Here is a 13,029-nt window from a genome sequence, read left to right as displayed (position 1 = left end):
CTAGAACACAGCTGCAGATGCCCTACAGGTAAGAGTGCAGTCTCCCTGAACAGCCACAGCAAAGGCCGAAACTTTGACGAGGTCTTTCTTCCTACATAGACGGTAAAAACTTAACAGATATTTTGACAGCACACTGACACAGGGTGTCTCCCAATGTTGCTGAGACACAGAGGAAGAGAGAGAGAGAGCGAGTGAAACCAGAAACGATGCACACAGTTCTACAATGAAGCATCAGCACAAAACATAAAGTCAGGGATCTCACATGTTAATATGAGAATGCAAAAAAATATTTGGTTCATTGTGAAACTGTAGCAGGACAAATTGGACAATGGCGAGCTGCCGCAGTCTAGATAATTAACGGGAAACACTGAAACACACAGCCCCAAACTACCACTTTATGAATAAGGGGAACATGGACGCCAAGGCCGGACCAGCTGACATGTACACCCCCCAAAAAAACAAAAAGGACGAAATAATGAACATGCCTGGAAAAAAATACTTCCTTATTTAGAGGTTCGCTTGCGGGTGCAAAGTCACTTATGTGTCAGATATGATGCAGCTCATGCAAGTTCACACGCACTTGAAATAAAAACAGCTTTTGTGTTTGGCTGTCTCAAATGGAGAGAACAGGTTTCACAGGGAGCCCTTCATCCTTGTAACCACACTGCTATCCACCACCAGACTCGGTATCTAAGGAACAATGGCTATGGCAACCATGGAGGATTTTTAACACACACGTACACAATGTATGGCACAATATATATATTTGCTGGCAGAATCGTATCGTGCCCTACAGCCTCTGTCTCTCTACTGTTTCTCTGGTTACCTCCCATGGGGCTAAGAGGGATTCCCCCTCCCCACCAGCTGCCATGCTCAGAGAGGGAAAACACACCAGCAGGTTTCAGACATCATCACACGCACACACAGAGAAGCTCTCAAACATTAGGACCAAAAAACACCATCAATAAAAGTAAGACAAAAGAATTGGGCACGCTGCAGCCTTGTTTACTCCTCCACTGAAACACATAAGTGACTCCTGGTTCCTGTTAATGTAACAATGCATGAAGATATACAAGCTGCTCTGTGCTAAGACGGGAGCCTCAACAAGCCATGGCATTCATTAGCTGACATTAACAACATGGTCAGTATTTATCGGCTCATGAAAGACTCCTTACAGTCGCCACATGAACATCTCGTTTTGAATGAGTTGACTAGTTGGTTGGTTCCAGCAAACGGAAGCGGGCCCATCTGGGGTTTCATTTTCGGTGGCATTTAAAACAAAAGGGTCAGTATATTGAACGTTCACCCAGAACCCTTTAAAATGGGCTTGCGGGGACAGTCGAAACCGTCTGGGACAGCGGAAAGATGTGGGCTGACACAAAGTCTGAGGCAATCAGAGGCAAAGCAGTGAAGATCCAGAAAAGACGACAGACAAAGCAGAAGTAAAGGTTGTGTGAACAGGCAGCCCACATCCGCAGCACAGAGGAAACAGCACATGGGGGGTGGGGGGTTACACACACACACACACACACAACACGCTGCACCGAATGCACACACACGCAGTCTTATTTAATGACACAGAACAGATGTAAACAACTGACAGAGAAAGCCACATCCATATGTTGAGCTCAAGAGCTAAAACACCACCATTAACCAACAGTCGACTGTAGGTCTGTAGTGTCTAGCAGCTTAGCCAGAGCTTTCCAGTACGAGACTTAAAACAAGGCCATTTTTAAAAGGGCGCAGGGTACTCATTATCACCCCCCCATCAGTGCATGCCATTACACTGGATTTAACCAATAAGACCTGAGGCGCTCTCTAAAAAAAACATTCTAAAAAAAAAAACCTTACCATTATTTGAAAACAACCTCCTAAACCCGAGGGATTTCTGAAATCGTCTATTATTTCTCAGCCTCTAAGCAGAGAGGTTGTTGGTCATTGTCTGCACCCTGTACACTGGATGTGGCTGAAAACAACGAGCACGTTTGCCAACATTTTTCGTTCGGTTTAATTATTTTCTTATTGATTAAAACAACGCTGAACAATATTGGGGCAAAGGTAATTATTTATGGTACTGAGGTCTAAAGGGGTTAGTGGTGTTTTGAGTCTGTTGTGGGGACCAGTCTGAAGCATAAGTTGCAAAGTACAGTTTTCTGGGCAGTGGCAGAATTTTTCCTACCCAAACTGTGTGCATGTGACAGATGTAGCTCCTCTTTTAGGTACCCTCCTTTGCAGAGGTAATTAAAGCATGTTATCAAGTTAGTAGGATTCAGCCTGTGTGGACTGTTTGTGCCTGCACCACATCTCATCAAAGTCCGTCCAACTGTTGTTGACATTCAATCCGATGTCAACCTCAATGAATGTCAAGGATATCCAACGTCTTTAGGTTTCATCCTCAAGGGACAACAAATGCTAATCCACTCAATATTTGGCCACATACTGTAGTTCAATGCTGACTGATGACCTGGGTCTGCTGTAGGTTTACACAAACAAAACAGAAACAAAAAACAAGCAGGTCAATTTAAAGTATTAGGTAACTTCTGAATTTGGCTAGTTTGGCTCACAATATCAGATGAGTTGGATCAGATCACAAAGAGGGAGGGAAGGAGGAGAAAGTACGATTTGCCGGTTCCATCTGCCGGCGTCTGATACAGGAGCAGTAATGATATCCTGGTGTTCAGGTCTTTCTCACGGTGGTCTGAAGTTATTCTAGGAGTCGTCAAAAGCGTCACAGCTGTGTTCTCTGCCATGTTTTAGTTCCTTTGCCCCAAAATAAACTCCGGTCTCAGCCACAATGTACAGAGCTGGAGCCCGGACGTTTTTTTCAGTTTTTCTTACTATGAGACTGGCCAATAATTTGAATCCAGTGAGTCCAGGCAGACCACAGCTGTCGTCCTTCACGAAAGGAAAGAGCTACTGAGTTTTTCAGAGCCACCTTCGGAGTTCATACACAGACGCAGCTGAAGCAGTGGCCCTGACAGACAGCTTGACTCTTTCTAGAGACTTGGGCCTGAAAAGGGACAGATAGGAATAAACAAGAGCGAAGGACAGACGCTGGGGTTTCATGTTTTTTGTTAAAACGTGGATAATAACAGAAACGGAGATCAACAGTCATGACCCGAAAACTGCTCAACGTGAATTCAAACACACGAGTTACACTTCTTTCAGAATGTGCCACTGGCTGTTCAGACTAATGGTAAATAATTCAATAATTAAAATTGATTTAATTAAATCACACGACACAACGTGGAAACAGAGAAGAGTCTGGACAGTTGATCAAAGGCCAAAAACAGGCCTTATTGTAAACCACTTTACGGGAACATGGCATGGAAATATCCCTCCCCCTTACCCACACACACACACACACACACACACACACACTTCATCTAAGCATGTGAGTGCGTGTCGCTCCCCTCCAGCGCTTAACAATAACGTCTTGTCCCTCACATCCCCAGAGGTCATATGAGACTGGAGGTCAGTTTATTAACTTTGTGCCCATGCAACAACATTTCCATGAACTTCTGCCACTGAACAAACCAAAAATTCCACTTACAGCAGCCTCTGTTGTTGTATGAAGGCAGAACTCAATATCCAGTTTATTACTAGGAGGATGTTCCAATCCTGATCCCAGTCCGTTGTAATTGAGCTTCTGATGTTTTCATTTGGTTCTTCTTATGTTTTCTTCAGTGTTCACTTAGGTAGACCTATATTAAAATTCGCAAAGCAATTTAAAAAGGGAAATACACTGTGGGTCTGTTTTGGAAGGAAGGCCTGGACAACACTAACACAACACTTGTATTCAGAAGGAGTTTTCATCTGGCAGCAAAGGTTTTGTGGGCCTGCGATATGTTATTGACATGAAAAATATGATGCTTCATTCATTGCTTTTAAACCCTAAAGCAGCTCTGCTTGTTGCTGTGTGTCGACATATCATTAACAAAGACCGCTGGCTGCTTTATAACCTTCGCCTGGGAGGAGTTTACGTTTTCAGCCCTGTCCATTTCTTGGTTGGTTTGTACGCTTGTGTGTTAATAAGATTACACAAAAAGAACCTAATTGATTTTCACCAAATTTGGTGGAAAGATGTGGTAGAAGGAATGAAGCCTCTACATTTTGGGGCAGATCCATAAATTATCAATTCCTTTCACACATGCACAATGCAGCAGGAGATTCTCTGATCAGACGCATTCACAACAAAACAGAAATCTCTGGAGTGTTCAGGTGAGGTGTGGCGCAGCAGGCACAGGCAGAATGAAATGTATTTATTCTGCTTTTTTTGAGGCAAATCAACACAGACTCTCTCTTGACATCTTTGTCGGTGGCTTCAACGAGCGTGGCTCTGCTTTTTCATTTCGGACATAATGGTTTTCTTTTGTTTGTTTTTATTTTTGAATTTTTTGCGTCTGATGCATGTTAGAAAAGTCATCAACACCCCCAATCGCTTGCTCTGAATCCATACCAAGGGGCCAACCAGAGAAAGTCCCCTGGTATAAAGATCGGAGGCGCTCACTTGGACATTTGCATTAATACATCAGCCCCTCTGCAGAAAGTCCGGAGGATCTCAAGAGTTCAGTGCATGCCTGAAAGCAGCTTACGAGTGTGTGAAGTTCCAAATCAAAATCTGGATCTAGTGAATGTGGTTTCATAAGGAGACTGTTGGGCCGTAGCAGAAGTACATACTCAACTGAGTCCCATTCTAGTTCATTTTTGGTGTGCTGTCCACTTCAGTCACTGACAATGCTCCAGGGTTTCAGTTTTTAGATAGAGAGCAATAGAATCAGGAATAGTTACTTTACTGTACCAGGACCTTAAAGGGCACAGTGCTGCAAACAACAACACTGTCATCTGACCATCAGTGTGTGTCTTTTCTGTCTTTGATTTGATGCTATTATTGGCCTACATGGACGGTGCTCATTCGGACATATATGTGATACTGCACTCAGTTTTTAAAGTAGAAACTGATGGAAGTAATTACTTGAAGAATGAAAAGCACTAAAGCTTGTGTAATAATGTAGTAATGGGTGTGTTCCTTTCACCCAGGAACTAGGGCTGGGTAATTAAAAAAAAAAAAATCTGTATTTATCGCAATATAAATTCAATCAATAGTAATAGAATTAAGGTTAAATATACATCAACTGCCTGCTGAGATCTACCTAGGATTTGTACAATACATCAAATGCAGAAGACTTTAAAACCATAACATTCATTCAGGAGCAAAAATAAAATAAAAATAATGGGACATTTATTGTGAAACTGTTTACCTTGATATCATTTTTGGCCATATCGTCCAGCACTACCAGGAACACAGATACAAGCCCCAATTTAAAGCTAAAAGACGCACACAACATACAATGACTGGCCTTTGTTTCCTTCAACCGCTCTGAGCTACTGGGAAATACACTGCAAGATGCAAGCCAAGTCCTCCTCTTTGTGTGTGTGTGGGTGTGTGTGTGTGTGTGAACCTTTGACCTTCCTGAGGGAAGCAGCTTCAGTTGGGAAGAAGGGGAAGAAGGGGGGGTAGATGTTATCATAAACCCCACTGGGCCTGCACAGACGAATCTTATCCCCGTTTAACCACCATCTTTATCTCTTCGTAATAATGATTGCCCCAGTTTCATAATGATCCATTAGGTACACATCATTCTAGTGAGCATGAGAATATATGGCGTGCATTGTCACCAGGAAGTCACAACTATAAACCCCCGCCAAGGATGGAGCTACCGCCACAGAATATACAGACAGAAAATAATTGACTGCAGCACAGATTCAGTGATATCCTGCCAGATGCAAATCATTGAGGTCAAAATGTGCTGTGTTGCAAACTGAAACAAATGTGTCTGAAAAAAACGCTGCATTAGTCTAGAAATAATACTAAATGGAAAACTAATATTTCAGATTTATTACCCTTATTAATGAGTACAAAATGTTAGACTTCTGGACTGGACTTTGGGCTGATTGACTGGTGAACTTCATGTCAGATGATTACTGTCGCTACTCTGGTCTTAATCAAATGGGATTCATTCATAATATAGGTAACTTGAGATATTTGGTGAATCGTCAAGTCCTACAGTATAATACCCGCCAACTGTGCTGCTCAGCCAGCACATAGATGATATGTCATCATCATCAACTCTCCATATGGATGGCTAATTTCAGCAAATTATACTCAGAGAAGGTGACTGTCACTGTGCAGCATCAGACACCAAACATTTAGAAGGTTCAGGGTCAGGTATTTCTCTCAGGAGCTGGTGAAGAACAAAGCGGAGCTACAGTAGAAGCAGAAGGACCGACACCCTGAACATCAGTGAGCTGGTCGGAAAGGACTGACTTAAGTGGGATGCTCATGTTGCACTTTGTCTGCAGGATTTGTGAGTTTGCTATGAGCAAACAAAAGCAGTTGAGACATAACGGCATTAGGAGTGGGCAGTATAGATTAAATCTTCTGTTGTCTGTGTTCCCCCTATCATTGCCCTGAGGGGCAGGGGGGAGTCACAGGCTGTGACCCATCTTAGCTGTTAGAGAAAAAGATTCCTCTTGACTCTACATGGTTATTTGTAAAATAAAATAATAATATGCACCTAATTCAGCTTCATGTGTTCTTGTATCACCAATTCCATGATAGCAAAAACACATAGTGCTGCAGTCGAGCTCACTGATCTATTGTTTTGCCCATAACGGGCTAATGGACACACAGACTTGAGACGCACAGATAAGTGATGTGGCAGAATCACTGACAGACTCAGAGCCAGCATTTCCCACAGTCCCATCATGCCTTCCATGATGTGCTGGGATTTCTCCCAGTGCTCACGATGACATGTCTATGCCTGATGAGTCAGGCCAAGCGAAATACCAAACATCCCATTGTTACAGCTTGTCAAATGTAAATAATTGCTGCTTTTCTTTCCCTCAAGTGAAAGTAAGCAGCCACCGAGTGTGGAGTGGACATTTGGTCGAACCAAACAGGACATCGAAAGATGTAACTTCATACATTAGAGAACTATAACAGCCATGTTTCACCATTTTCTGCTATTTTGAACCATGAGTTTAACAATATTGAAATTGTTAAAGAATTGCAGACCTAGACCAACAGTGATTGTTTTGAGAGGTCCCACATTTGACAATTTTCCATGTTTTGAAGTGTTATCAATAAGAAAACATATTTGTGTGGTTTGGCTTAACATATCCTTTCTTACACGATGCAAGTTTCTGTTTCTTTTGATTGGTTGACTGTATTCTGATGCATTGGCTGCCAACCACAGTGACAGACTGTAGCTCTCTACTGTTGCTTTGTTAAACCCAATGGTGAATGTAAATGGCGACGGTCAGTCAGTGCTGAAATGAGACCAGTGTGAACTCAAATTCTTTCAGAAACATTAGGACGTTAGCTGGTGGTGTTACATTACAAAGCTCAGGAAGGCTGTGCAGTGATATACTGGCTTCCGGACATCCAGCGACTGCGCAGCACTTCCTCCCCATTTTTCCGTTTTGTAGCTTGTTGGTTCAGCCTCAGAAATACAGAAAGCTTGGTGTTGTGTTGTAAATAAAAGTGAAAACCAAACAATTTGAACTAAATTGTAGGGAGGGTTAACAAGCGTTTCTGAATAATAATTCCACAGTATTTATACAGCACCAGATCTGCTTGATAATCGAAAAAATATGAATAGAAAATATCACTTTTTACAATATTGGACCTTTAAATGGAGGCAGTTCTATTGTTTGTAAAGGTCTGATCTTACACCTGAACAGACTGAACAAGTCTGTCAATGTCAAGCTCTTCATTTCACCTTTACTCAAGTGTAGCTATTCTACATTAGAAGGAATTGCAAATAAACCCACATACATATATCGACATGCTGGTGATGCATCAGTGCCTCACCAAGTATCCTCCCTCCTTCACTTGACATGAGGATTAGTACAAATCTAACCTGGCAAGACTGTACCTGAAAACCACCATGACAGTTTGGTGAATCAGCCCACAACCGTCACAATCGCACACACACACACACACACACACACACACACACACCGAGGGTGCAGGGCAGGACTCTCAGCTGATATAATGCTAGAGTGAGTAGACCCTAACTACCGGGTATGTCTGTGAAACTGAAAGCAGCTCATTACTCAGATAGTACGCATTACCATACAGACATCCTAGGTGCTGCACAAACATGCAATAACGGCTAAATGTCTAGAAGGGGGCCTATAAAGGAGCACAACCCAAGAATTAGAGTTGGCTGAAAAACAAATGAGTCACCATGACCCAGAGAGAAAGGCAGTGATGTCAGCAGCAGCAGCAGCCTTGTTCAGAGTGGAGGTGAGGACGAGGCGAGCTGAAAAGAAATAGAGAGATTCCTCCACAACCGTCAAAAATGTGTCACACATCTACTTCCCTAATTGCAACAAACAAACTTCCAAACCTCCTCTGTGGCCGATGAAAAGTGAGAGCTCATGTAGCAGATCTTTATCACAGTTTTTGATCTGTGAAAATGGCACTTCGTTTCTGTACCAATGCTTCTCTCAGGCCTTTTTCATTTCAACAAAATAATAAATGTTGTGTTGTTTCTAAAAAACAAGCAGCCAAAGAACTAAATAAAAAAAAACAGTCTGAAGTTGACAGAATTCTGATTTAAATTAGAAGTTAAGAAGACAACATAACCAATTTGCTCATCTATTGAATGCTCACTTTTAAAGGGTGCTCCACTATTTTACTCAGGATGCTCTACTTGCTAAATACAAATAGGGCTATATGACAATTTCACGATTATTTCAAAGTTTTACCTCGATTACGATTCATGAACGATTATTTTATGCAGCTGAATTCATAGTTTTTGTGTGTGCGTGTGTGTGTTTGCTAATCTCTGTCGCTCTTCACACATTTATTTTGTTATAAATCGATGGGATTCATTCATAATATTGGTAACAGCGGGGGAGTCAGGACATGCAGCAAGGTAATTGGTCAAAGTACAAGATACCTGTGCAGCAGCTGCAAAATGAACATAGCAGAAACCCGACAGTTCGTGAATGCACGCATTGGGTAAAGTATTGACCAAATGAACCGGCATGAGCTAGATTGAGTCGGTTGGAGGTTATAAATGTTAGTTTGCCAAGCCCTCGGTACAAGTGCTACTTAGTCTGTGAAAACAGTCGTACAATGTCTTTTCTGGCTTTAGAGGAGCTTTGTCAAGTCTGCCATAATAACCCTAATGATGTCAAAGTGATGTCACTGCTGCCCGGGCCTGGAGACAACAAATGTGTAACAGAGAGACTGCGTGGTGTGGAGCATAAAATACATTTAGGGCAGACGTCCGCGTGCAGTCCAAAATTTGTGACCAATGCGACTGTGCAAGTGAACTACACATGCACAGGCATAAGAACACTAGGGGGAAGAATGGTGTTATATTTCTATTTTGTTTGATGATTTAGTATAAAATAGGCATAGGACAGAAAATGAAATATTAACCTATGTAATATATGTTACTGAACATTTATGTTGTGTTTTTTCTCGTTTTTTTTCTACTACTTAAAATACTGATAGCTATTTTGTCATTTTTTATCTTTTTATAAGAAATGTTTGAAATAAACTGAACTAAACTTAACCCTACAGGAATGGAATGCAATGTGGGATCAGGTGCACGTGCATTGGAACGCCACACCAACACGGACCCTCGTTTTTAGTATAATTAGAACCATGGGCATGGACGTGTGACCACAATGTGTACGCAGCTCTCAGTGGACACAGAGTGCGGAAAGCACGGTCAGCTCTTTACGGGAGGGCGAGACGTCTGCAGCAATGGTTCTGAACGTTCTTTTAATTTACTCAACCTCTTGTATTTCCTGGTCTGTCTCTTGTCTCTCCAGCTTTTTTGTTGTGTGACGTTAAATTGCTGGCCCCACCCCTTTAAGAAACTCACTTGTTCCAGAGTATTTGCTGGATTTTAAAGTCACAAGAAAATAAACCTCATCAATTCTGTAGCTCAATTTTCTGAAGAAGAGCATGGGATATGGCTGAAATCTTACATGGAATGCCACGATTATTTTAGTTCACAAGTCAGTGTATCTACTGCACAAAGGGTTTCTTGCAGGGCTCTAATATAAGATGTTGATTTATGAGTATGGCTGTCAGCATTACAAGGCCTTGTTCGTTTTTTTTTCTGTTGCCACCAGCATGCTGAGGACTTGGATGACATCACCATAACATCATCTGAGGTTATTTTGTCAGACTTAAAGCTCCTCCAGAGCCACATTATTGAACTGTTTTCACATACTGAGTAATACTCCTCGTGATGTTTAAGCTGTACACTGCTATGCCCCTTTAAAAACACATCTTTGAGGATCACAGGTGTGTGTTTTGCCGACTTGCCAGGCTGGATTATCCATTTATCCCAGGACCTGCACTTGGATAAACACGTCCTGATCCTGAGGTGGCATTACCGTGGGTACGGAACATCTTCATCACCGCCACGGTCATTAGGGTTGGGTTTCTCTAGTGGCAGGTGTCGGCGTGTGTGTGTGTTTACATGCGCTCATGGCCTCCTCATCCCATAGGGTGTGGACCTGGCTTGTTATGAGCAGATGGCCATAATTACCAAAGCACGGCGAGCAGCCGCAGAGCAAAAAGGGGGTGTCGGTGTTAAACTGCTGCGTAGCCAGATTGATTTCAGCAACCTGGATGGAGTAAGCCTCTTTTCAACTAGGCCAGGCCAAGGTACTTCCCTTTAATCCACATGCTGTCACCTGCACCCACTCGACTGTTCAGGTTTGCTCTCTGCTGTTATCACTAGGACGAGGTGACTCACACTCGGGCCGCTCAGCACATCACACCAAACAAAAACAACTTAGTGAAGCCTGAACTACACCAAACACAGGACATGGAGTCTCACACGTTGGGGAACAGAAACTCACGTCAGACACTTCTTTCTTTCTCTTCTTTCAAGTCCACTTTAAGAGAAACTACCTCTTTTTTTTTTTAAAGCTAGAACTCATGTGGTTTCGCTTAAAGAGTAAAGCTACTACACCATAACACTTACCTCGACCACCAAGCAAGTACTTTTAATTTAAAAACCCAACATTCTTTAACTCGGAGTACAACGCGTGATTACAGCATCAATAACAGTTTAAAACTGGATTCATGTATTCGCATACCAACATTGTATTTTTATTTCTCTATTTTAAACATGTCTATGTTCTGGATTTATCCTATTTGATTTCTTGTACTTCCTTTATTCTGCTAAACTGTGCTCTCTGATTTTTAAACTGACCTCTCATTATATATTATACTATATAATTTTTTGCACAATCTATGTACTCTCTCAAGATGGATCTCAAAGATTGATCCTACATTACTACGTTTACTTGTTTTATTCTGCTTGTCTTTGATGACTTTTATTCTGCTAAACTGGGCTTTTATGATTTCAAACTGCCCCCTTCTCATTCAGGGCGTGCAGCACCCTGAATCTACCTCTGTGTATGAACTGTGTTTTGTAAATGAAAGTGACCAGGAGAAAAGGAAAGTGGCAGGGTTTCTGGAGGGGGTCTTGCTGAACGTGTCGGGGGCAGAGGGAGAAGGGGAAGAAAGAAGCAGGTGGTGCTACAACAATAGGCGCAGCCGCCTGCTCGCTGACACCGCTCCGGTGGAAGTTGGAGCGGAGAGCGGAGGGGGCGAGAAAAGGGGGAAAAAAACCGACCTGCGTGTGTGATGTCGGACAGGTCGTAGTTGCGGGCGCTGCGGGGAAACTCCTTCAGTTTGCGGGTGGCCAAGTTGAGCGCCCCGCTCGCCGCAGCCTCCTCCAGCGCCTTCTCCACGCTCCGGCTGGCCGCTACGGTGGCCGGCAGGGCTCCATCCCCCGCAGCCATCGAGTGGCACGGCTCTGCCTCCTCTTCTACTTTGTTTGAGGCGTCCGCGCCGCGTTCATACCCCGCAGGTCCTCATGCGGTCCAAACCGAGCGCCCCGCCGGCAAACTTGTGTGAAAGTACACGGTGAAATCCGAGAAATCAGGGGGAACTGTATCTGTGAGCGTGCGTAGTGGCTGTTCCTCCGCGGGAGTTGTCTTCTTCTACTGGAGCGGAGCGCTGCGAGCTGTCAATCTTTCAGGAAGTCGCGTCAAGACCGAACGTTTCCCAACGGTGCTAACGGAAAGATGAGCCTCTCCTCCAGAATAAAAGCACAGAACTTTCCACCCCCAAAAGAATATAAATAAAACCATGCCATTCTCTTCCACATCTATTTTATAGTTCAAGTTCAAAGCGTTTATCGTCATATTATATAGATATAGTATATAGAATATAGTATTGTATTATATATTGTATAATAAATATGTATATATTCCATACAATATATAATATATATAGATCACAGTTTACAATCCACCATCATGATCCACGATGTGGCCGCAGCAGCGATCCTGGATCTGCAAACGATAAAGCACAAGGACTCCAGGAAAGAAGTCAAGTCAGTAACATGTGTTGTTGAGACATTAATGTGAAAAGAGGGAGAAGAGGAAAGAGAAGCGTGTCATGTGTCCCAAGACATTCTAGACCTATAGCAACTTAACTAAGAGCAGGTCCAAGACAGACCTGAACCAACTCTTATTCTAGCATTGTTAATTCTACTACTACCAATAATAATAATAATAATAATAATAATAATAATAATACATTTCTTTATTTATATAGTACTTCTCAAAACAAATTTACAAAGTGCTTCACAAATAAAAAACACACTCAGTAAAAAAAACATAAAAAACACAATAACAAATAAAATGCAGTCATAGAAGAATATATAAAAGAATAAAATACACTCAAATTCGAGGATGACCAACCATTACCAAATCAGAGAATACAATTTGATAAAAGCACGTCTTAAGCTTTGATTCAACAGAAAGTTCTGACTCAGCCTGTCGTTTTTCCTCTGGCATCACTACAATGTGTTTCAGTACATAATATTATTATTAGTTGTAGTAGTAGTAGTAGTAGCATTAGCAGTAGTCGCAATGTTTTTTTCATATAGAAAACAACACAAACACACACAG

At 42.3% G+C, this 13,029-nt stretch overlaps 1 protein-coding gene across 2 annotated transcripts in view; it reads right to left on the bottom strand.

Moving 5' to 3' along the window:
* Nucleotides 1-12,092, bottom strand: part of lrch4 (leucine-rich repeats and calponin homology (CH) domain containing 4) — a 50,914-nt gene extending 38,822 nt beyond the window's left edge. The window contains exon 1 of one of the 2 annotated variants that reach the window (XM_035148221.2): nucleotides 11,685-12,092. In XM_035148221.2, the coding sequence (XP_035004112.2) occupies nucleotides 11,685-11,853 (169 nt within the window). In that variant the 5' untranslated portion in view covers nucleotides 11,854-12,092. The remainder of the gene's footprint in view (nucleotides 1-11,684) is intronic. The other variant, XM_035148223.2, reaches the window with a different exon arrangement.
* Between the last annotated feature and the right edge of the window lie 937 nt (nucleotides 12,093-13,029).

Source organism: Hippoglossus stenolepis, chromosome 23, assembly GCF_022539355.2.
Source record: "Hippoglossus stenolepis isolate QCI-W04-F060 chromosome 23, HSTE1.2, whole genome shotgun sequence".
NCBI classification, from domain to species: domain Eukaryota; kingdom Metazoa; phylum Chordata; class Actinopteri; order Pleuronectiformes; family Pleuronectidae; genus Hippoglossus; species Hippoglossus stenolepis.
This window is presented reverse-complemented; position numbering and strand designations above follow the sequence as displayed.